Consider the following 24,296-nt stretch of genomic DNA (forward strand, 5'->3'; position numbering starts at 1 on the left):
TAGGCTGGACTAATGAGGTAGGTAATGGTAACCAGGTGAGTCACTGTGGAAACAATGAGTGGCTGGTAATTAACCGACAGCTCAGAAGCTTCTGTGCACTAACAGAAAAGAGCTGCTCATAAATATCAGGAGCCCAGCTCTGACAAAACCCTAACAATGGACAATTTGCTCCCTTTTTGGTCTGTTAAATATACGGGATATCAAGAGCATGTAAAACGTTTTTTGACAGCTGCTGGTCTCATTCCAGCATTCTGGTTTTGGGTAAAGTGCATCACAGTGCAAGGTGATTGATGTGGCCAGTCTCTGGGTGGAGACTAAACCTGATTCAAGGCAGCCTAGCCTGCGGTCTCATGCTTGAGATATTGCGTTTGTAATACATGCAAGTCCTCTGTTTTTTTTCTGCCCTGCTCTGCTGTTTGGATTCCCTTGTTATTGACCTTGGATTGGATACCGACTACTTTCTGAACTCTGCCTGTGTCAGAGAAGATCCCAGAACAGAGTTAATGTCAGGCATTCTGGTGTGCGCCGGTTCGCGCCGGTGCGCGCGTTGGCGCACTTGCGCACGGTGTTTGGCGCCAATCGCCCTATTTAGTGTGTTGGTGCACTTTGCTCGGTGCTGTCCGATCTGCAGCTCCCAGTTCCAGTGCTTCCTGTTTGCCTGTCTGAAAGTTTGATCTCCCTGTTACCCGGCTTGTCTATCAGATTCTCCCCTGCTATCTGCCTGCATCTGACCCCGGCTTGCCTTTGACTTTGAACCTGCCTGCTCCCTTGTACCACGCTGACCGCCTGCTGCCGATCCTGCCTGTGACCTGGACTTTGAACCTGCCTGCTCCCTTGTACTGTGCTGACCGCCTGCTGCCAACTCTGCCTGTGACCGGACCTGCCTACTTTGCTCCTGCTCTGCAACTGTGCTCCAGCTTACCAAGTACCTCCAATCTGCTTGCACCAGGATCTTGGGCCTTAACTCCGCAAGTCACCCGCCAGGCTCTTATACCACTCTGTGCTCCCGTGCCTTCTGTTTACACTACCAGGGGCTGGGAACCAGATACGTAAGGGAGGCCTTCCCCTGCTATATCGGGTTCGTCAGTCAGGTACGTGAAAGTCTGACAGCCTGCCTTTTGACTACGGATTTGACCCTGTGTATTCTGAACCACGCCTGCCTTTTACCTGGACTGTCATTGAACCACTCTGCCTGTCTGCCAACAACAAGTACCTGGTTGCTTTGCTCAGTCCGCGCCTGCCCCGGCGTGGTGGCCAGGCACTATAGCATTGAGTATAAGTCCTGCAGGCAACCGAATACTGGTAGGCCTGCTTGCCTTATGGCAAAGGGGGCTGCTATAGGTGAAGAACACAGAAGCCAGCTGTAGTGTCTGACCACCTGCTTTAGGGCTAAGTATGACACGTGGAGCAAAAAAGACATATTTTTTTAGAACAGTGAAGGGTTAGAACCTCTGCAAATTGTATTACTTTGAAGTTTTAACCTTTTCCCACATATATGACTGAAGGAACACAAAACATTACTGTAACAAAACTGTGAACATGAGATGACTTACCTGCATTCATAAAGGTTCTAATGTTTCCTGCAATTGACTGGGAAATTGTTATGGACTGAGAGCTGCAGGTCTGTAAGGAAATAAAAGTAATTCAACAGAAATTCCAGACAAGTGAAATTGATGAAATAACGGCAAATTGTATCCAAGAAACACCCCAGCTATGCTAAAGTCACAACATCCACTTCATGTTCTTCTATCTGTTTTATTCCCCACAATGGAAACAGTGGAGAATGCGGGCACACCAGGTTCTTTCATCACTCCAATGGTGAGACTTCCCTGGAATAATTTGCATTTCCCCTCCACATTGGTTTCAGTCTCTGTAAAGCCTCGTACACACGGTACGATTGTTGGCCAACCGAGCATCTGATTTTTGTCAAAAGAGCGTGTTCCAGGATCTTGTCTTGTATACTAACGGTACACAATTGTCGTGCCACAAACACGAACGTAGTGACGTACTACGAGGAATTTCAGCTCTTGAGTCCCACCCTTTGGGCCCCTTCTGCTAATTTCGTGTTTGGTGAGCAATAAATCCAGGCATGCGTGTTTGTACTTTCGACTTTTGTGTGACGGATTTGTGTACTGACCATCAGAAAATCTGACGTCAAACCGTTGTCCGCCGAAAATTTACTAGCATATCATCCAACATTTGTTGGTGGAAAATTGGAAAACAATTGTCAAAAGGAGTGTAATAACGGTAAGATTTTAGGACAACAGTCTGTCAACAGACAATCCCCTGCCAATAATCATATTGTGTGTACGAGGCTTAAGTCATATTCCCCAATGACCTATTTATTCTACATTGTATGGGGGCAGCATGACACCAACAATTGTCTTTGTCAGGCATGAGATTAGATTTGGGCCGAACCCAAGCTCATCCCTATTCTATTTTATGGCTGCAGCAGATGGGCAGAACTGTGAATTCTGGTGGTGGTATCATACTATCAGAAGCCAGCATATGATTTTACTCCCCAGTTTTGTGTGGAGTTGGCTATTAATTCAGCTTTCATGCTCATTACACACAGCAATGTTCTGCTTGCTTGGTTTGTGAAAACAGTAGAAGATCAGGAGTGAAGCTGGCATCTTTAAGCTTGGTGGTGTGTATGTTTATTTATTTTCTAGTCCATAAAAACTTCCAAGCATCCTAGTAAGGCTGTGCAAATAGTAGAAAGTGGTAATTGGGACAGCACAGCGGCTTGATGATTAGCACTCTTGCCTTGTGCCACTGGGACCCTCAATTTGAATCCCAACTAGGACACTATGTGCATGGAGTTTATATGTTCTGCATGTGTTTGTTTCCTCCAATTACATGATGGCAGGGGCGTTGCTAGGTCTACAAAAGATCTGGGGCTAGAGCCCATAGCAGCATAGTAAAGAAAGTCATATGCTTGGGCGGGCATACACATGTATATACAGTAATATACGTGTGTGTGTGTATGTATATCCCCAGAGAGCCCCCCCACTTACATCAGGGTCCACAGAGAGCCCCCCTTACATCAGGGTCCCCAGAGAGCCTCCTCCTTACATCAGGGTCCCCAGAGAGCCTCCTCCTTATATCAGAGTCCCCAGAGAGGCCCCCACTTACATCAGGGTTCCCAGAGAGCCCCCCTTACATTAGGGTCCACAGAGAGCCTCCCTCTTAAATCAGAGTCCCCAGAGAGCCTCCCCCTTAAAATCAGGGTCCCCAGAGATCCTCCTCCTTGCATCAGGGTCCCCAGAGAGCCCCCACTTATATCAGGGTCCCCAGAGAACCTCCCCTCCCCTTGGTGACCCCTGCAGAGACTCGGGGCTATGGGCCCCAGCTTCGGGGCTATAGCCCCAAAAGCCACCCCCTAGCAACGCCTCTGCATGATTGTAGAATAATTGCCTCCTGTCTAAATTAGCCCTAGTTTGTGTGCATGTATGTGAGATAGGCAGGGCCGTCTTTAACGCAGGGCAAAAGGGGCAGTTGCCCTGGGCCCTGTCATTGCTGTGGGGCCCAAAGCAGCTGCCACTTAAGCCCTGCGCTGCCCGCAGTTTTTGCGGAGTAGCGGGGGGAGCCGATCCCCCCTGCTCTCCCAAGCGGCTAAATTAATTATACAGGAGAGCGGGACAGCTGCGGGCTTCATGTGTTTGAGCCCGCTCGTCCCGCTTCTCCCTCTGTCAGGAGCTGCGCACCAGAGTCAATGACAGAGCGAGAGCGGCACTCTGTGTTCCTCCCGCCCCCACTCCCGCCTGGCAGACCTGTGTAGCACACAGCCGAGTGAAGTTTTCTGGCTGTGTGCTGGGTCTGATAGGTGGAGACTGTGTTGCACCGCCGTGTGACCAGGTAAGAAAGAACAACATGGAGAGAAGGGGCAGGGGATCCATATGTGCAGACTGCAGAGAATTGCTGGCACAGAGGTGGACATGGGGGGGGGGTACAGAAGTGAGGGGTGGACATGGGGGGTACATAGATGGTAATGGGGGGTACAGAGGTGGACATGGGGGGTACAGAGATGGAAGGGGTACAGAGATGGACATGGGGGGTACAGAGGTGGAAGGGGTACAGAGATGGACATGGGGGGTACAGAGGTGGAAGGGGTACAGAGATGGACATGGGGGGTACAGAGATGGAAGGGGTACAGAGATGGACATGGGGAGTACAGAGGTGGAAGGGGTACAGAGGTGGAAGGGGTACAGAGGTGGACATGGGGGGTACAGAGGTGAACACAGGTGGATGGGGGAACAGAGGTGGTGGGGGGTACAGAGGTGGACATGAGGGGGTACAGAGGTGAACATAGGTGGACGGGGGTACAAAGATGGACATGGGGGGTACAGAGGTGGACATGGGGGGTACAGAGGTGGACATGGGGGGGATACAGAGATGAACCCAGAGGTGGACGGGAGTACAAAGGTGGACATGGGGATGTACAGAGGTGGACGGGGGGGGTACAGAGGTGGAAGGGGTACAGAGATGGACATGGGGGGTACAGAGGTGGAAGGGGTACAGAGGTGGACATGGGGGATACAGAGGTGGAAGGGGTACAGAGGTGGACATGGGGGGGTTACAGAGATGAACATGGGGGTACAGAGGTGGAAGGGGTACAAAGGTGAACATGGGGGGTACAGAGGTGAACACAGGTGGACGGGGGAACAGAGGTGGACATGAGGGGGTACAGAGGTGGACATGAGGGGGGACAGAGGTGAACATAGGTGGACGGGGGTACAAAGATGGACATGGGGGGGTATAGAGGTGGACATGGGGGGGATACAGAGATGAACCCAGAGGTGGACGGGAGTACAAAGGTGGACATGGGGATGTACAGAGGTGGACGGGGGGGTACAGAGGTGGAAGGGGTACAGAGATGGACATGGGGGGGTACAGAGATGGAAGGGGTACAGAGATGGACATGGGGGGTACAGAGGTGGAAGGGGTACAGAGATGGACATGGGGGGTACAGAGGTGGAAGGGGTACAGAGGTGGACATGGGGGGGGTACAGAGATGAACATGGGGGGTACAGAGGTGGAAGGGGTACAAAGGTGGACATGGGGGGTACAGAGGTGAACACAGGTGGACGGGGGAACAGAGGTGGTGAGGGGGTACAGAGGTGACCAATAGATGGTAACTTTGCGGGAGGGAGGGGGATATGCAAGTACTGCCCCTTGTGCTGATTTTTTTCTGTGCCCTGCATGATACAAACACCTCAAAGTACACACCCCCAATCCCCGTGTGTCATCCTGGACTCCTATCTCCCCCTTCCCGCCATCATCTTGAACTCCCCCATCTCTCCCCCCCAATCATCCTGGACTCCCGTATCTCCCCCCCCACCCATAATCCTGGACTTCTCTATCTCTTCCCCCCATCATTATTATTATTATTATACAGGATTTATATGGTGTCAACAGTTTGTGCAGCGCTTTACAACATGAGGGCAGACAGTACAGTTACAATACAATACATAAGTTTACGTGTGTGTTTTGTTTTTTAGAATGTTGGGGTGGAGAGACAATTTGCATGGGGGGGGGGGGGGCAAGAATTTTTTTTGCCCAGGGCCCAATCAATAGTAAAGACGGCCCTGGAGATAGGGACCCTAGATTGTGAGTTCCCTGAGGGTGGGGACTGCTGTAAATGAACAGTATGGACAGCACTGCATATATTGTTGGCACCAGGTTGCTGAGATCTGAGGTCTTTGAGATTGTTATACATACTTCACTACAGTTTTAAATAAATGCTTTTCCTAACCCTAAACCTTCTACCCTCAGGCTAATGGAAGCTCATCCAGTACAAGGAAAATGCCTGGAGCTTTGAGGGCTTCATGAACCAGTGGGCCAATTGGGCAGCTGACTGATTAGCAATATGGCTAAAGAATCCCCGACTGCTTCTTCAGGCACAGAAATCACAGAACGTCCTCTATGTGAATGTTGAGTCTTACCGAGTTACAATTATTAGTGCAGAGTACAAGCTCGGCATAGAGATAGACGCTGTCATAATTGGTAATCTTGAAGACTTTCATAGCAAACCGAGATTCAGTGCCATTTCCATTGCTTCCCACTGTTAGCTGGTCACCAGATACATCGTTAGCTGGGCACCTGAATACAGAAACCTGTTGTCAGTTTTCAGTTACTGTAATCTAAAGGTTAGAACACAATACTGGTACATACTATTACAGCTGAACAATATATGGGCTGTGTTCATTATATATATATACACATATCTGTGGCAGCTGGTGCCCAAAATTTTGGGGGGCAGCAAACATGGGGGGGAGGGGGGACGGCATTACCCCCTCCTCGGGAGACGGACATGAAGCCAGCACCACCAACCACCCATTCCCCTCCCCCAGTGGGAGACGGACATGATGAAGGTGGCGATCACCAGCACCAACAACCCCTCCCCCCCGGGCAGGAGACAGACGGACAGGAAGGCGGAGGGCCTCCTTTCCTTACTTTAGGAGGCAGGTGATGAGTCCACTCGGGATGACACTGTGATCTCCCCTCCTCCTCCACTGTCCAAGCCGGAGTGCTGTATGTGGCTGCGGGTGAGCAGTCCATGGAGACCTCGTTTCGGGGCTGTTCCTTCTCCTCCCGGCTGAACAGGAAGTTGGTCCCGATTGACCGGGAGGAGAATCAGGAAAGACATTAGCAAATATTAATTCGCTATTGTCACACAACTGGGTGGGCTCGGGGCACAGTGCTCTGTGCCCCGAGCCCACCCTTTTTTTTAAGCCAATTAGAGCCTCAGGCTCTAATCATGTGCTTAAAAAAAAAAAGAGAAAAAAAAAAAACCCCATTGGAATCCATGCGTCCGACGCCCCACATGTAGATAAGGAGGCCTGATGCATTGATAGGGGGTGGCGCCCTTGTGATCGATGTGATGATCAGTCATAGGGATCACATGGTACCCAGTCCCTTGGATCGGCTGTGTACAGTATCTCTAATGATCGGCCCCCTGATAGCTATTTACTCAGTGCCACTTATAATGACACTGAGTAAATAAAAGGCTGCCAGTCTGCCATTGATAAGTGTACAGTGGTACATAAGTGGGTAAGGTGATATATTGTTCTGTGCATTTAGTGAATTATTTTTAGAGTCAAAGTGTACAAAGAACACGCAGAATTGCTACCCAGTGTACTGTGTACTTACCCGTCCTGAAGAAGATAGTACTTGATGGAGCTTGGATCGGTAGGAGAGGCATAAATATTCAGCACTTTCAAATGTAAGGTGTTAGTATCCAGATATGGTATGATCACTGAAATGTAGATAGTATCTTCTACAGTGAGGATATCGGAATCTGAGAGCTGGGTAATAAATTGGTTTTCTTTATAGGTCACCATGTAGACCGAATAACTTCCATCTGCTGTAGGGCCGTTTATTACTATGGGACTGGAAAATAAACACACAACAGAAGGTTACCTACCTAGAAACCCTTGTAGGTATGTGGCCATACATCTATGTTATTATACAGAGAGTGTACACAGAACCTGAGATATTTGCACTGAGGATAAAGAAAAGGCAAACCTATTAGATCTCTTCTTCAGCTCTGTGTATACTGGTGGGGGAGGCGACGCTGATATACAAAATGAGGATTTCCAATGCACCACAAAGGTTTCAAATGAATATGTATAAGAAACAGACAAAATAAAAGTAATTTAGGTGATCTTGTCGGGGTGAAAGGAATTGAGAAGCAACATCCCAGCAATGGAAGAGTTTTCATACTCACCTCTAGGGATGGGCGAACGGTTTGGGTCGAGCATAAGTCTGGCCTGAACATTGCCCATTCAGGTGTTTGCCAAACACCCAAATTTTCTGTGCACTCGGAAGCTGGCTGCCACCTCCTTAAAGGGGTTGTAAATGCAGAAGGTGCATTCTATGCATTAAGATAAAAAGCCTTCTGTGTGCAGTAGCCCCCCTCAGCAAGCCCTAATACTTACCTGAGGTCCATCTCTGTCCAGTGATGTCCACAAATGTATCAGCCTTCCGAGAGTCTCCTTCCTGATTGGCTGAGACACAGCAGAGGCGCCATTGGCTCCCGCTGCTGTCAATCAAAGTCAGCTTGCCAAACAGGGGAGAGGGGGGCAGGGGCCGGGTCGGGGCTCCAGGTCTGAATGGACACAGGGAGCTGTGACTCGGCTCGGGTGCCCCCACAGCAAGCTGCTTGCTGTGAGGGCGCTGAACAGGAGGGAGGGCCCAGGAGCAGCCAAGAGGGACCCAAAAAGAGGAGGATCTGGGCTTCTCTGTGCAAATCCACTGCAACAGAGCAGGTAAGTATAACATGTTTGTTATTTTTATAGGAAAAGAAACTAGCCTTTACAATCACTTTAACAACGAATGAGTCATCAGCTGTCAGCGGGCTTCCCTGTTGACAGCGGAAAGAAGAAAAAACATTGCCAAATTAGCTGGCAATAGAAAGAAAAAAAACAGCCATCATACCAAAATTAAGAAAAAAAATGGTGTGGATCCCCCCCCAAAATCCATACCAGACCCTTATCCAAGCATGCAGTCTGGCAGGCCAGGAAAGGGGGGGGCGTGCAAGCACCCCCCTCCTGAACCATACCAGGCCACATGCACTCAACATTGGGGGGCCCCACATCCTGGCCCCCCCATATGTAAATGAATCGTTGTTAAAGGGGGCTTCCAGATTCTGATAAGCCCCCTGCCCACAGACTCCAACAACCACACCCCAGGGTTGTCGGGCAGAGGCCCTTGTACCCATTAACATGGGGACAGGGTGGTTTGGAGTGGGGGGGCAGAGCTCTTGTCTTCCCTGTTGCCATCCATATTTTGTTACCATTCGTTATTGACCCTTGCTTGTTCCTTAACTACGCTTCTGCCTGATCCCTACCTGCTACTACTCGTTACTGAGCTTTGACTTGTTTACTGACTGTAGTTGTGTTTTATCCTTACCTACTTATCTGCTACTAGACCCGGGCTTGCTCATCTCCTGGTGGGGCAATCCTGAGGACCACAACCTGGTACTAACATGCAGCAAAATTCATCTCCACCATCAGGAGTTCTGATGAACACCAGTTAGTACTTAGACTCCGCACCTTAGGTGAGCCTGCATCATCTGCCAGGGTGACTGCCTGTGTATCTATCCTGATTGTCAGTGGTAGTCCCACTACTGCTATAGCAACTAGTCTTTAAGCCTGACCCCTGATCGTGACAGAATAATCTAGCCCAAACATGGAGGCCACTATAGCAAACGTTGTGATTCCTCTTAGGCAACAAATTGCTGAGCTGCAGGAATTTGGTGTTACCTACCAAGAAATAGTTGCCAAACTAGAAAATGAGGTGGAAAAAGAGCAGGAGAAAATCCATACTCTGCAGAGACTACTGCTGGATGGAGATGATACTAACACACATATGTCTCAGCCTAAACCCAGGGCCGGATTTCCCACAAGGCCACCGAGGCCAGGCCTCGGGGCGGCAGTGGTGCAGGGGCGGTGCCGCATGCGCTGCCCGCAAATCGGCGCTGAAAATCCCCACTGTCTGTCACAGACAGTCATCAGACAGCTGGCATGAGCAGTATGCACACGCAGTGCCAGTGCTGCTTTTTATTTGATCAAGGAGCGGGCTGTGGGTGGGCGGGGCCTTGAGCTCCACTGACGCTCTGGCCCCGCCCCTTGCTATGCTGCCTGCAAGCAAGCGTGATCGGACTCGGAGGAACAGAGGCCTCGGTAGGAGGAGTCTGACCATGGCGTGGAGTGGGGTCAAGTGAAACTAGCAGCAGCAGTGTGGAGGAATTGATCAGATTCGGAGCTGAGCTGGCCAGGAGGATAAGGTAGGCCTTCTTTCTCCTCCCCTGGCTCCCGTACCCCATGTCTAGAACTGGAAAATTAGAAAGTTTTAAAATTTAATGGGCACACTGGCTGCATTTGATTGGCACACTGGCAGCATATGATGGGCACACTGGCAGCATTTGATGGCACACTGGCAGCATTTGATGGGCACACTGGCAGAGTTTAATGGGCACAGTGGCAGCATTTGATGGCACAGTGGCAGCGTTTGAGGGCACAGTGGCAGCGTTTAATGGGTACAGTGGCAGCGTTTAATGGGTACAGTGGCAGCGTTTGGCACAATGGCAGCATTTGAGGGCACAGTGGCAGCGTTTGATGGTACAGTGGCAGCGTTTGATGGGCACAGTGGCAGCGTTTGATAGGCACAGTGGCAGCAGAGCATTACCCTCCTCTGCGCCGACTGCGCTGCTGGGAGCGGGGGTCTCTGAGACTGACCAGTGACGTGACTCATGACGTGAGGAGAAGAGACAAGTCACGAGAGTCAATTAAAGCCAGTTACTTTCAGTGTTATCGTGTGTGGAGATATGTTTTTAATTGATCTATTGTAGCAGTCATCGATAAAGGATGAGAATGGTGTATGTGTGTGTGTGTGGGTGGGGAGGGGCAGCATTGAAGGACCTGGCCTTGGGGCGGCAAAGGGAGTAAATCCGGGCCTGCCTAAACCATCTAAGTTTAACGGAGACCACCGCCATTACAGGGGTTTCCTTAATTAGTGTCGTATATACTTCCAAATGCACCCTGCTGCATTTCCTTCTAAGAAAGGGAAGGTAATGTTTATTATCTGACTTCTGACTGGGGAAGCTCTAGTTTGGGCCTCCCCTTATATAGAAAAAGACAGTGCCACTTTGAATAATCTTGAGACTTTCTTGGCCACAATGAATCAGGTTTTTGATTATCCCAACTGCTGTGCTATTGCCGAACCAAAGTTGCATAGTCTGCGGCAGGATAAACGCTCTGTCGCTGAGTACACAGCTGAATTCAGAGGTTGGGCCGCAGATACTACTTGGAATCCTGCAGTACAAAAAAGTCAGTTCCGTCAAGGGCTTTCTGAACAGGTAAAGGATGAGCTTGCCAGAGTAAAGACTTCTAAAGATCTAGAGGCCTTCATCCAATTATGTATCCGAATTGATCAGAGACTTACAGAAAGGAGGAAGGAGAGGTTGGGAATGTTTGGAAGTAATGGTGGCATGGGCTTCTCTGCTAGTCCATTTGTTCAGCAGGATTCAAAAGTTTTTCCAGGTTCTAAAACTCCCGAGCCTTTGCAGGTTGATTCTATTAAGAGATCCCTTTCCATTCAGGAGAGATACAGAACAAGTTCAGAAAACTTATGTCTATATTGTGAGGACTCTGGTCATTACACAGTTAATTGTTCTAACATAGTTAGAAGAACAATGGCTGCGATTGATATGATTGTACCTGAACAAATAAACTCCATTACCCAGTCTATCTCCCCATTGATTCCCGAAGAAAATAAAGCAAATTCTTTACTATGTCATTTTGTCATCCCTATTAAACTTATCTCTGAGGGCATTGAAATCCCTTGCTCTGCTATGCTGGACTCCGGGGCTGGGGGGGAACATTATGGACATAGAATTTGCCCACAGCAATCATTTTCAGCAAGAAATACATCTGCTCCGATTGATATGGAGACAGTTGATGGTTCACCTTTATTTTCAGGACCTATTACCCATAAAACGGTTCCTCTGGTACTCCAGTTTGAGGCTGACCATCGTGAGACCATCAGCTGTCAGCTGATCACGTTACCTAAATTCCCTTTCATTTGGGGCATTCCTTGGTTCTCCACTCACAATCCCTCCATCAACTGGGGAGCATGGACTATAAATTTTACATTCCCCCATTGCAAGAAATACTATAAGGAACTTTGTCAAACAAGTTCTCCACTGATCAAGGGGTCACAAGTGGATGTGGTTAAAATTCAGTCATATAACAACCTGACTCCACAATATCATGAGTTCCAGGATGTCTGTCATAAGAAGAATGCTGGTCAATTACCTCCTCATTGCCCATATGATTGTCCCATTGAACTGTCCCAGGGGCAGAAATACCCTTTTGGTCGCCTTTTCAATCTGTCAGAACCTGAATTAAAGGTGCTCAGGGAGCGGCTTGATGATAATTTAGAGAAGGGCTTCATTAGACCCTCTATTTCTCCTGCAGAGGCAGACCTGTTCTTTGTTAAAAAGAAAGATTCCACCTTGCGTCCATCGACTACAGGGACGTGCATAAAATCACTATTAAAAATCGTTATCCACTTCCTTTAATCTCTGAAATGTTGGAAAGACTCCACTCAGCCAAAGTCTTTACAAAACTAGACTTATAGGGGGCATATAACCTCATCCGCATTTGTCAAGAAGACGAATAGAAAAACACCTTTAGAATCAGATATGGGCATTTTGAGTCCTAGGTTATGCCACTCCAGGGAGGAAACGCTGAATGAGAAGAGGGATTAAGGGGGGATGTGATCAACCTGCATAAATACATAAGGGGTCCATATAGTGATCTTGGTGTTGAGCTATTCACCTTAAGGTCATCATAGAGGACAAGAGGGCACTTTTTACACTTAGAGAAAAATAAATTTTATCTCCAAATACAGAAAGGTTTCCTCACAGTAGGAGCTGTGAAAATGTGGAATAGACTCCCTTCAGAGGTGGCTTGAAGCCCTCAGGTTAGTTCATGACTGTGAGGGGGGCTTTTTTCACATTCCTTAGTGGATTGGTTACAAGGAAGATGTCAAAAGCTATGTAACCTCCTGCCTGGCCTGTGCACCTAATAAGACACCCTTCTCCTTTGGAGTTGTTCCAGCCACTCCCGTCAAGACCATGGGGGTCAGTTTCTATGGACTTTGTAGTCAATTTACCTCCCTCAAAATAAATGACCACTATCTTAGTAGTTGTTGACCGTCTCACTAAGATGGCTCATTTTATAACAGTCAAGGAATTACCCTGTGCTGAACAAACTGTGGAGCTGATGGTTCGGGAAGTCTAAATTACATGGTGTAACAATGAATCTGTCTTTTTGCTTTTCATCCTCAATCTAATGGTCAGACTGAGAGGACCAATGAAACATTGGAGCAGTACCTTCTATGTTTTGTCAGTTATTTGTAGGATGACTGGGTGGACCATCTTCCTACGGCAAAGTTTGCCTATAAGAACTCTAAACATAGCTCCAGGGCCATCTTACTGAGCGGGCACCCCTGGCAACTGCCCAGGGGACCCAGGTTCACCTTCGGCCCTGTCAGAGCAAGACAAATAGAAGTATCAGTGGGGCAAGGGAGTCAGGCTTAGCGGGCACAGGCAGTCCGGCGGGCAGGGCCGCCATCAGGGGGGTACAGACTTACACTAGTAAGGGGCCCAAGCATCTAGAAGGGCCCGGCTGTCTGTCGGTGGATTGAAAAAGGCAGGGGAGGGTGCAGGAGAACTCGGTGGCTGCACTGGCTTTCGGAATGTGCGTGAGTATCATTGAGCTGACATCGGGCTCTTTGCTGCCTCCTCTGGTAAATTCCTGCATCTGCACCCCTCGTGTGTCCTGCACAAGAGCTGGGACAAGCAACACCACCTAACAAGTAAGGGCTGTTCTACAAGTGGGGGGGTTGTGTGTGTGTGTGTATGTGTACATGTGTGTGTGTGTCTATGTACATGTGTGTGTGTCTGTGTACATGTGTGTATGTGTATGTGTACATGTGCATGCCTGTGTACATGCGTGTGTGTGTCTGTGTACATGTGTGTGTGTCTGTGTACGTGTGTGTGTCTGTGTACATGTTTATGTGTGTCTGTGTACTTGTATATATGTGTCTGTGTACTTGTGTATGTGTGTCTGTGTACATGTGTATGTGTGTGTCTCATATATACACATGTGAGGGGGGCTGAGAGAGTACAGGTGTGAGGGGGGCTGAGAGAGTACAGGTGTGAGGGGACTGAGAGCATACAGGTGTGAGGGGGGCTGAGAGAGTACAGGTGTGAGGAATCATATCATCCAGTTTTTATTCTCGATTTCCCCATCTCAACCCCGATTGCTGCTGTTACCAATAGACTAACTACATTATAGGAGATTCGGGAAAAATTTATTGATATTCTGAAGGTGGCTCAGGATTGTTACAAGGAGGCCGCTGACAGACATTGCAGGTCACCTCCTCATGTGGGTGACAAAGTTTGATTATCTACCAAAAATGTGTTGTTTACAAGTTAAAATCAGGAAACTATTTCTCCCACTGATGCCAATTATGGGACACTATTCCTCCCACTGATACCAATGATGGGACACTATTCCTCCCGCTGATACCATTGATGGGACACTATTCCTCCCACTGGGACACTATTCCTCCCACTGATACCAATGATGGGGCACTATTCCTCCCACTGATACCAATGATGGGACACTATTCCTCCCGCTGATACCAATGATGGGACACTATTCCTCCCACTGATACCAATGATGGGACACTATTCCTCCCGCTGATACCATTGATGGGACACTATTCCTCCCACTGGGACACTATTCCTCCCACTGATACCAATGATGGGGCACTATTCCTCCCACTGATACAATGATGGGACACTATTCCTCCCACTGATACCAATGATGGGGCACTATTCCTCCCACTGATACAATGATGGGACACTATTCCTCCCGCTGATACCAATGATGGGACACTATTCCTCCCACTGATACCAATGATGAGACACTATTCTTCCCACTGATACCAATGATGGGACACTATTCCTCCCACTGATACCAATGCTGGGGAACTATTCCTCCCAGTGATACCAACGATGGGGCACTATTCCTCCCCTAATAACAAATGTGGCGATGTTTACTCCCACTGATGCCAGGAAAATTCCCACTCCCACTGGTCACAGTCTGGCCCTCTAAAGTCTGAAGGACAATAAACTGCCCCTTTGTTTTAGAAAGTTTGAAGACCCCTGTCATAAGAGATAGCCAGCATGGATTTCTAAAAGACCAATATTATATAATAGTAATTACCCGAATATTGGGTGCAGTGTCACATTAAGAGCGACATTCACATTCAGCAGGTAAGAGCAGGAAATATCCATGACAATATCATTTCGTGTTGTAATTGGAAACGTCTGGGCAAAAATATACAGCTGATTTGTGTATATGACATGGGTTGAATTTACCTGTAGAGAGAGGAAGCACAGGAGTCATTAGACAGGATCAGAAAACTTACCTCCATACAGTAATCTGTACATTACCAAACAGTTACTATTAAAGTCAGTGTATTCCCTGTGAGGTCAAAAAGGAAGTCTCCAGCTTTGTTAAAAAGGAAATCTCCAGCCAAAAGCTAACAGATATATATGAATAGCCCATCAAAAATAAAATAAAAAAGCAACTTTTGCTGCAATATTCAGCTTCATTTTTGCTTGTGTTTAAAAAAATATATATTTATGCATTAAACCTACTTGCCTAACAACTCATCACTTTCCCAAATCACTGGAGTACTTACCAAACCTGACCCAATATGGTTGGTAAGTAGGCAAGCATAAAATGGATTAACAATGGTAATACCACAATTCAGCATACAAAGTGATTAACAGTAAGGACTTGACATTAGATGACATTTGGCATCCAGATCAGCATAAACAGTAGCAAGTAGTAAAGTTAAATCTACCGAGTGCTGTAACTATACTGCCAGAGCGCATTAATGGCTGTGATGCTAGCTCTAGACTGACTGGGTACGCACCGTCCAAAAGAAAAAGAGGATGGCAGTGGAAGGGGCAGGGGAACAAAGGGATGCTTGTTGAATAATTATTACAGGAAGGGCAGTCCTTTGAGATATTCTTCTGTTGGCTATCTTTGGGGCCCTTTAAGAGAGTTGGTGCACTTAATGACAGCCCCAGTTTGCCTGCATGCAGCAGAGGTATGGTATAGTCTCGGCACAGATGCAAGGTAGATGTGGTTCAGATGTGGTAAATACAGTTGGGCCGAACACCCCCCAGTTCAGTTTGAGCCAGAACCCTCAAACATCTCAAAAGTTCAGACCCGAACCACGAACCCTATTAAAGTCTATGGCACCCGAGCTTGAAAAATCAAAAGTGCCCATTTTGAAGGCTTATAAGCAAGTTATAAAGGGCATGGGGGCCCGGATACTGCCCTGGGGGACATGTTTCAATGCAAAACTTTTTTTTAAAAAAAGATCGTTTTTAAAGGAGCAGTGATTTTAATGATGGTTAAAGTGAACCAATAAAAATAAAAGATTCCTTTAAATATAGTGTCTGATGTCCCCTTGGTCTGCCTGTAAAGTGGTGCATCTTAGCATGTATAGAACCTGCTGCAGCAAAACTGACATATAAAGGAAAAAAATGACATTTAAAGTGGTTGTAAACTCTGAAAAAAAAACCTGCAAGACAAAGGCATAATGAGATCGTATGCATCGAATACTAGCTCATTATGAAATACTTACCTTACATCAAAGCTGTTGCAGCGGTCCCTGCACACCGCTGTGACTGGCGACATGTCTCCCAGAGTTAGTTCCGGGTTTGTGGGCTCCATCGCTGTGATTGGCCGGAGCCACAATGACGTCACTCCTGCTCGGTCACGGCACGGCTACTGATGACGTCGGCACATACTGTTGTAGCAAGGTCCTAGGCCTCCTTTGGTCTGATGAGAACCTATCGGGCCAGGAATAGCTGACATCCTTCTGTAAGTGGTGGGTTGTGAGACATAGTCGGTGTAAGAGGGTTAAATTTATTGGGAGCCAGACACTTCTTGGATGCAAACGAGGTTCTATTTCTTTTAACAGTCCTTTTTGTATTTTTGGGAGAGAGAGAGGGTTAGGGCCAGGACACCCTTAGGTAGTTATAAGATTAATTGGCAGACTCCGAGACTTCAATAGGAGGACAGCAATGCAGGGAAAGGCATCCAGCAAGACGCCACATCTACATGTACAGGAATGCTGTCTCCTATGGCAACAGTCTTTAACAGTTCCAAACACAAGACTTAACAGTTCCTATACTTTCACTACAATCGCTCCTTGTAGTTCTCCAACGCACTGTCTCTAACTAGACCCACTGATTGGCTATCACTGAATCCCTTGAGCTCCTCCAATCTTCAAGGTGGTATCTTACTCAAGCGTCACCCCCGCTTCTCTGCTGGGTCCCTAGCTTGGCACTCTAGATACCTCATAAGCTTCACCCACGCTCGCCTGCTTGGTCCCTGGCTTGACACACAAGGCTGTTCTGCATCACCTCCGCTGGCTGGGTCCCTGGCTTGATTCCAACTGAAGTTTCCCAACTCTTCACTGTCCCCGGTTGGTGAGAATTCTGCTCCGGTACTTGCTTTAGTTACTCACTGTGGTCCCTGGTAATAAGGCAGATAGTCCCTTAGTGGCGACAGCTTCCCCTCTACCTCCGACCACTGACAGGTTCTCCAGCCGACAGAACTGTCTTAGCAGCCTAGCAGTGAGATGTGCCCGGGATAGGACCAATCTCCGGCCTAGCAGCCCAGGCAATAAGACACACGTCCACCCAGACAGCCGTCCAGGTGGCACAGTACACCGATTACCTGACTACACCTGAATATATAGGTTCTCCCAGCAGGCCAAGGGATTCAAGAAAACCCCTGCATATTGGCTGAGATACCCCATATACCCATACCCGGACCTTGGGTTGCCCTTCTCATATCTAGTACCACCAAGTACCCGGCCACCTAGAGGTAGAAGAGAAAAGTGCAACAAGGCCAATCTTAGGGAGAAATCAATAAATCTCTAACAATCACCCAGGATAACTACTCCTGGCAAGTTAATTTGTGAGGAGCGTCCCTGCCTAAACTCCAGGGTGCTACACACTGAATAGCTCCTAAACTGTGCAAGTTTAGGGGCTATTCACGGTACCTACAGGTAAACCTTATTATAGGCTTACCTGTAGGTACAAGTGGGGTAACAGGGTTTACAACCACTTTAAATTGATTTTCACTGCAAGCTTTCTTTATTTTGTAAACAACAGTTTGAGGAGCCAGTCTCTATGATGAGGACACAATTTTGGGCACTCGGAACAAGATTAGAGATTTTTTTGGATAAATTCTGGTGTCTCTTTCGCATCCCTACAGTCAAGCACGAAGGTGGAAACATTATGCTTTGGGGCTGTTTCCCTGCTAAAAGGTACAGACTGACTTTGCCACATTGAGAGGCCAATGAACAGGGCCATGTATTGTAAAATCCTGGATAAGAACCTTCTTCCCTCAGCCAGAACACTGAAGATGGGTCATGGATGGGTCTTTCAGCATGACAATGACCCAAAACATACCACCAAGGCAACAAAGGAGTGGCTCAAGAAGAAGCATATTAAGGTCATGGAGTGGCCTAGTCAGTCACCAGACCTTAATCCTATAGAAAATGTACGGATAGAGCTGAAACTTCGAGTTGCCAAGCAACAGCCATGAAACCTTATGGATTTAGAGAAGATCTGTAAAGAAGAGTGGACCAAAATCCCTCCTGAGATGTGTGAAAACCTGGTCACCACCTACAAGAAACGTCTGACCTCTGTGCTTGCCAACAAGGGTTTCTCCACCAACTACTAAGTCATGTTTTTCTTGGGGATTAAATACTTAGTTTACTCACTGAACTGGAACTCAATTTATAACATTTGTGTCGTGTTTTTTTCTGGATTTTTGGTTGATATTCTGTTTCTATCATATAAAATACACCTATGATAAAAATTATAGACCCTTCATTTCTTTGTAAGTGGGCGAATTCATAAAATCTGCAAGGGATCAAATCTTTATTTTCACTACTGTAGATATACCAGACTATTGGGTTGCCACGCAAATGTCCCAACTGAAACAATGGTTCTTTACTGCCCCGGACAACTTATGGGTGGATATTGAATCATACCTATTGCATGCATCTGACCTTAATGTTGCCCTCTTAGCTGACATGTGGAAACATATTGATATAACTCCCTTCCCTGCCACAATAAAATCAGCACTTCTAGCTTGGAATGCCTTTACCCGCCGCAAGGCTGATAACACCCTAGACTCTACAGTCCTCACTCCCCTCTCCGCTCTAGAATTCCTCATCCCTCACATATCCACAAAACAGTGGAAGGAAGCGGGCATTCACTGGGTAGAAGACCTTTACCAGGGGTCGCATCTCAAATCCATGGGAGACTTAATAGACACATATAATATCTCCCCAAAAGATTTCTTTACTTAACAGGTGTCCACATTTCTGAAAGCTAATCCTAAGCACCCCATACACCTGCATCATTCAGCTTGGAAGTTCCTCACGAGTCACACTCCAAATACTAAATGTATATCACTGCTCTACTCAATTCTCCAATGCAAAGGGATATTTTCCAAAACTCCCCCTATGGCCCAGTGGGAATCTGACCTTGGCCAAACCTTCAATGATGATCCACGGAAAATAGCTATTCGCTACTCCCAGAGTTTCACTCATTGCATCAACCACTGGGAATAATCCCAAAAGATTCAATCCCGTTGGTACTTAACTCTATATCGCTTAGCGAAGTTCTCTCCTAAGAACTCATCACTTTGCTAGAGAAGTTGCGGACAATCTGGTACTCTCACACACATACTCTGGTATTGCAAGGGTCTAATCAGCATCTGGAACAAAGTCTTCCAGCTAATTTCCCAAATCATTGGAATACTTACCAAACCTGACCCAGCACTATCTCTACTACACCTCGATATCGAACGCTTCCCCGAACATTTCTGCAATAATATAATACTTATTCTCTTGGCAGCTAAGACGCTTATCACCAGAGTCTGGAGCTCCGTACAAGCACCCAATGTATCTGAGCTTGTTTCTCTTGTGAAGTTGACCTATAGTTTTTGAAAAAGGTATAGCCCTTAGAACGGGATCCCTCTACAAATTCAATCAGACGTGGAGCCCATGGATCCAAATGATATTTCCTCCAGTTGTTTGATATTCTTTATAATGTATGGTATAATTGCTGTTTCCTTGTTTTACCACTCATGCCTGCCATTATGTGTGCGCTGCACATAATGTTTCATTTGGCTGTTTGTTGACCTTGTTGTCCTTGTGTCCCTTACCTCTGAAACCTACATGTACAACCAATAAAAACCCAATGCTGAAAACTACTTTTTCCATGAGACTGTAACCTATCAGAGTCCGGAAAGGTGTTACACAAACTCCTCTTTAAGGTGTCCTCGAGATATTTCATCCTGTGCTCCCTCTGCGAGGACAGGATGGGCTCTGAGATTTTCCCCTTGTAACAGTGGTCAAGGAGCATTGCCAACCATTATTGAGCCTTCTTCTTGATGACAGGGTCCTTTCCCAGGCATTGAAGGATAAGGAAGCCCAGGCACCGCAAGTTTCCAGAGGCATGAGAAGCAGAGTCCCCAGGGTCACTGAGGATTACAGTTTCTGGAACTGCTTCCTCCTAGCCACGTACTATTTCCACGGTTTCTGGGGACTGAAAACCATCTATTAAGGTTTGACTTATGTCTTCCTCTGCTTCAATGCCTCCAAAACTGCCGGAATCCTCCTCCTCCCTCTCCTCTTGTGTGTTCTGTGGTGTCGCATGCGCATGCTCCCACTGTGCAGACAGGGTGAACGACCGTTCCTGATACCTGCAGGATTTTATTCTCTAGTTTAAAGGGTTATTCCTTGGGAATGATTATTTATTTGGCTCTTCCCTGTTCTAATGGTATCTTCTTGGTATAGAGGATAGCAATCTGGTTACTTTTGATGAAGGAATTATTTAGATGGCATAGTCCCTCTTAAGTTTAACACCATTATTTGAAGTACATATCAGCAGTGATACGCCTACCAGCCTTTTGATTTCCTGACCTCTTATCGAAACAGGGTTTTGTTTAACAGGGGTTTATCCCCTCTGTGACACACTGATACTCTGCCAGACCACCTAGAGGGCCTTGCCAGCCCTCTGGAGTCATACTTACGTTTGGGTGATATTGTATATAAGGTCTTACAAAAGCTCCAGAAGAAGCCATGAGTATGGCGAAACATGTAGAGGCAACCAACGTTTGTATTGCGACCTCGTGACTTATATGTGCTGGTTTTAATATAAATAATTTTAATATGTTTTTTTTTTAATAAAATTATGAAATTGATATTGTTTCATGTCAGGGGAACTTACCATAACTTCAGTGTTATAGTCAGAGGTTATCAATGGACGATAAATGGTCATCTCCGATGTTCCAGCCACAACCTCCCTTGCTGCAAAATACTCGGTGCTGTTCAGCCTTATATCGGACGTATTGTAACTGTTTGCTTCCAACCAACATTTTGACACTTGTATATTGAACTTTGCTCCAGTACAAGTAAGATTTGGAGATGGAAGGCTTCCTGAAAAAAAGAGTAAATTCATTCAGCATTTCTGAGATGAGACGGTGACGGTGACGTGCTTGATGTACATTATACACTATAGGGGTTTTCTGTTATAGCCGAATGCTGCCAGCTATGAGTCAGCCCCGCCAGTCTAAATCAAACATCGGGTGGGCTGTGGGCGTGACGGACCCAACCAGGACAGGGGCTTTTGGAGAGGACTAGGGGCAAGCCTCCTAACTCACTGATTATGGCCCATGGAGAGAGAAGATCATTCTCTAATGATGGACAAACCCTTCATGGATGCTGAGAGCGAGGCTTGGATTACTTCTCTGAATAGGGACAATAAAGCTTCCCATCTGGAGATGATAGAAAGATGTAATATTAATCCTGTACAGGTTAATAGTCAGAGGGAATATGGTGGCCCTCCTGCAGACTGGGTTGGAGAGGTTCCTTCACTCAGGACATAAATATTTATCAACAATATCCCTTAAAAAATTTATGAAGATAAATGAATTCCACCTTTTCAGACTGCTGGAATATTGTAGGAGTGTCTCATAGACTGTTTTGCTGGATAGTCTGAGGTGGGGTTGGTTATGTGTTCAATGTTATGTAGGTCCTTCTGATTGTTCTATTGTTTCTGTCTGTCTGATCATCTCTTGGAGATGAGATTCATGTGGTGACCACTTTAACTTACCAAATTATTGTGGGATGTTATATGTTTGTTGAATACCTTACTGTTATTAGAAAGGAGTTAAGAGGGCCTGTTCCTGTCCCGTTCCCCCATATCAGGGAGAGGGGGCAGACCTGCACACGAGCTGCCTGAGTTGTTTTTTAGAGACTATGTTGAGGGAGAAAGTTGCTGTGTCTTCAGGATCTGAGGTGAGAGCCTGTGTGAGGATCTAGGGCCTGATTGATGGAAATCTGCTGATCGCCAAGCCATTGGGACCAGGATAGCCACCTTCCAGGAAGTGGTGAGCAAGACTGCACATCCTAAATGCCAACCACACACACCTAGTCCAGACATAGACAGCCTTACTTAGCAACCTTCTCTTTCTGCCCAACAATTATAACGGGTGCTGTTCAGCAAGATATTGGGTGTATCATAACCGTTTGCTTCCAACCAACATTTTGACACGTGTATATTTGCTCCAGAACAAGTAAAATATGGACATGGAAGGCTTACTGAAAAAAAAGTGAATTCATTCAGCATTTCTAAAATGATAAGGATGACGATGACGTGATTGATGTACATTTTACGCTATAGGGGTTTTCTATATACCTACTTTAGGGTGGCAAGAGTGACCAGGGACTGGGGAGAAAGCTGCCATAGAGTCAAAGAGTTAAATCCCAATTGAATTTCCAATTTATATACAGTTCATTGACTGTTGGTAGTCAATGTAGTCCCCCTCTTACATTGATGGTCAGTGCAGTGACTCCTTACATTGATGATCAGTGTAGTAGTTTTTCATCAGTGGTCAGTGTAGTGCCCTCTAACATAGGTATACATATATAGGTATATATAGGTGACATAAGTGAAGTGCCCCTTTGGTGGTCCATGTAATGCCCCCTTACATTGATTATCATTGTAGTTCTCCCTCACATTGATGGTCAGTGTAGTGCCCCCTTACATTGATGGTAAGAGTAGTGCCCCCTTACATTGATGATCAGTGTAGTGCCCCTTACATTGATTATCAGTGTAGTGCCCCTTACATTGATGATCAGTGTAGTGCCCCCTTACATTGATGATCAGTGTAGTGCCCCCTTACATTGATGATCAGTGTAGTGTCCCTTACATTGATGATCAGTGTAGTGCCCCCTTACATTGATGGTCAGTGTAGTGTCCCTTACATTAGTAATCAGTGTAGTGTCCCCTTACATTGATGATCAGTGTAGTGTCCCCTTACATTGATGATCAGTGTAGTGCCCCCTTACATTGATGATCAGTGTAGTGCCCCCTTACATTGATGATCAGTGTAGTGCCCCCTTACATTGATGGTCAGTGTAGTGCCCCCTTATATTGATGGTCAGTGTAGTGCCCCCTTACATTGATGATCAGTGTAGTGCCCCCTTACATTGATGATCAGTGTAGTGCCCCCTTACATTGATGATCAGTGTAGTGCCCCCTTACATTGATGATCAGTGTAGTGCCCCCTTACATTGATGATCAGTGTAGTGCCCCCTTACATTGATGATCAGTGTAGTGCCCTCTTACATTGATGATCAGTGTAGTGCCCCTTACATTGATGATCAGTGTAGTGCCCCTTACATTGATGATCAGTGTAGTGCCCCCTTACATTGATGATCAGTGTAGTGTCCCCTTACATTGATGATCAGTGTAGTGCCCCCTTACATTGATGATCAGTGTAGTGCCCTCTTACATTGGTGGTCAGTGTAGTGCCCCCTTACATTGGTGGTCAGTGTAGTGCCCCCTTACATTGATGGTCAGTGTAGTGCCCCCTTACATTGGTGATCAGTGTAGTGTCCCCTTACATTGATGATCAGTGTAGTGTCCCCTTACATTGATGGTCAGTGTAGTGCCCCCTTACATTGGTGATCAGTGTAGTGTCCCCTTACATTGATGATCAGTGTAGTGTCCCCTTACATTGATGGTAAGTGTAGTACCCCCTTACATATGTTACATGCTCTTCATATGGTTTATGGGAAAATTCAATATTTGGTTTTAGGTGGCACTCTGACCATTGTATTATAGCATACCATACCTCGTATGAATGGATAGAGAGTTGTATTGCACTGGCAGACAGTATTATTGTCACAATACTCATCCCCAGCACAGGAATCACTTCCACAGAATGCAGACCCAGCCACTGGAGAGATAGAAAAAAGACATTAAAGTCCATTCTTCTAGATTTTTAATACAATATTCACATTCTCTGTAGGCTGAAATAATTGTGTAGTGATCACCGTAGAAGTTAAACAATTTGTAATCCCTGACAATAATCCCCAACAATGGGCAATTTGCTGCCTGTTTGGTCTCTTAACTATATGGGACACATGGAGCAACAAAGACAATTTTTATTAGAACGGTGAAGGGTTAGAACCTCTGCAGGTCTTTTATTGGTATGTCTCTCCTTACTTCCTGGTCAGGGGACAGACAGAACAGGAAGAGGAGGGAAAATCCCCCCTAAAGGGAACAAAGACAGCATTTAAATCTTGACAGAAGCCTTAAC

General features: G+C 46.6%; 1 protein-coding gene across 1 annotated transcript in view; it reads right to left on the minus strand.

Moving 5' to 3' along the window:
• Positions 1 to 24,296, minus strand: part of LOC141109923 (uncharacterized) — a 70,238-nt gene that overhangs the window by 16,135 nt on the left and 29,807 nt on the right. Inside the window, exons 7-12 of the mRNA XM_073601176.1 lie at positions 23,829 to 23,933; positions 20,918 to 21,126; positions 14,805 to 14,959; positions 7,153 to 7,392; positions 5,946 to 6,102; positions 1,554 to 1,623 (exon numbers count right to left, since the gene is read on the minus strand). Coding sequence (XP_073457277.1) covers positions 1,554 to 1,623; positions 5,946 to 6,102; positions 7,153 to 7,392; positions 14,805 to 14,959; positions 20,918 to 21,126; positions 23,829 to 23,933 — 936 coding nt within the window. The remainder of the gene's footprint in view (positions 1 to 1,553; positions 1,624 to 5,945; positions 6,103 to 7,152; positions 7,393 to 14,804; positions 14,960 to 20,917; positions 21,127 to 23,828; positions 23,934 to 24,296) is intronic.

The sequence above is a fragment of the Aquarana catesbeiana genome, linkage group LG10 (assembly GCF_042186555.1).
Source record: "Aquarana catesbeiana isolate 2022-GZ linkage group LG10, ASM4218655v1, whole genome shotgun sequence".
In the NCBI taxonomy this organism is placed as follows: Eukaryota; Metazoa; Chordata; class Amphibia; order Anura; family Ranidae; genus Aquarana; species Aquarana catesbeiana.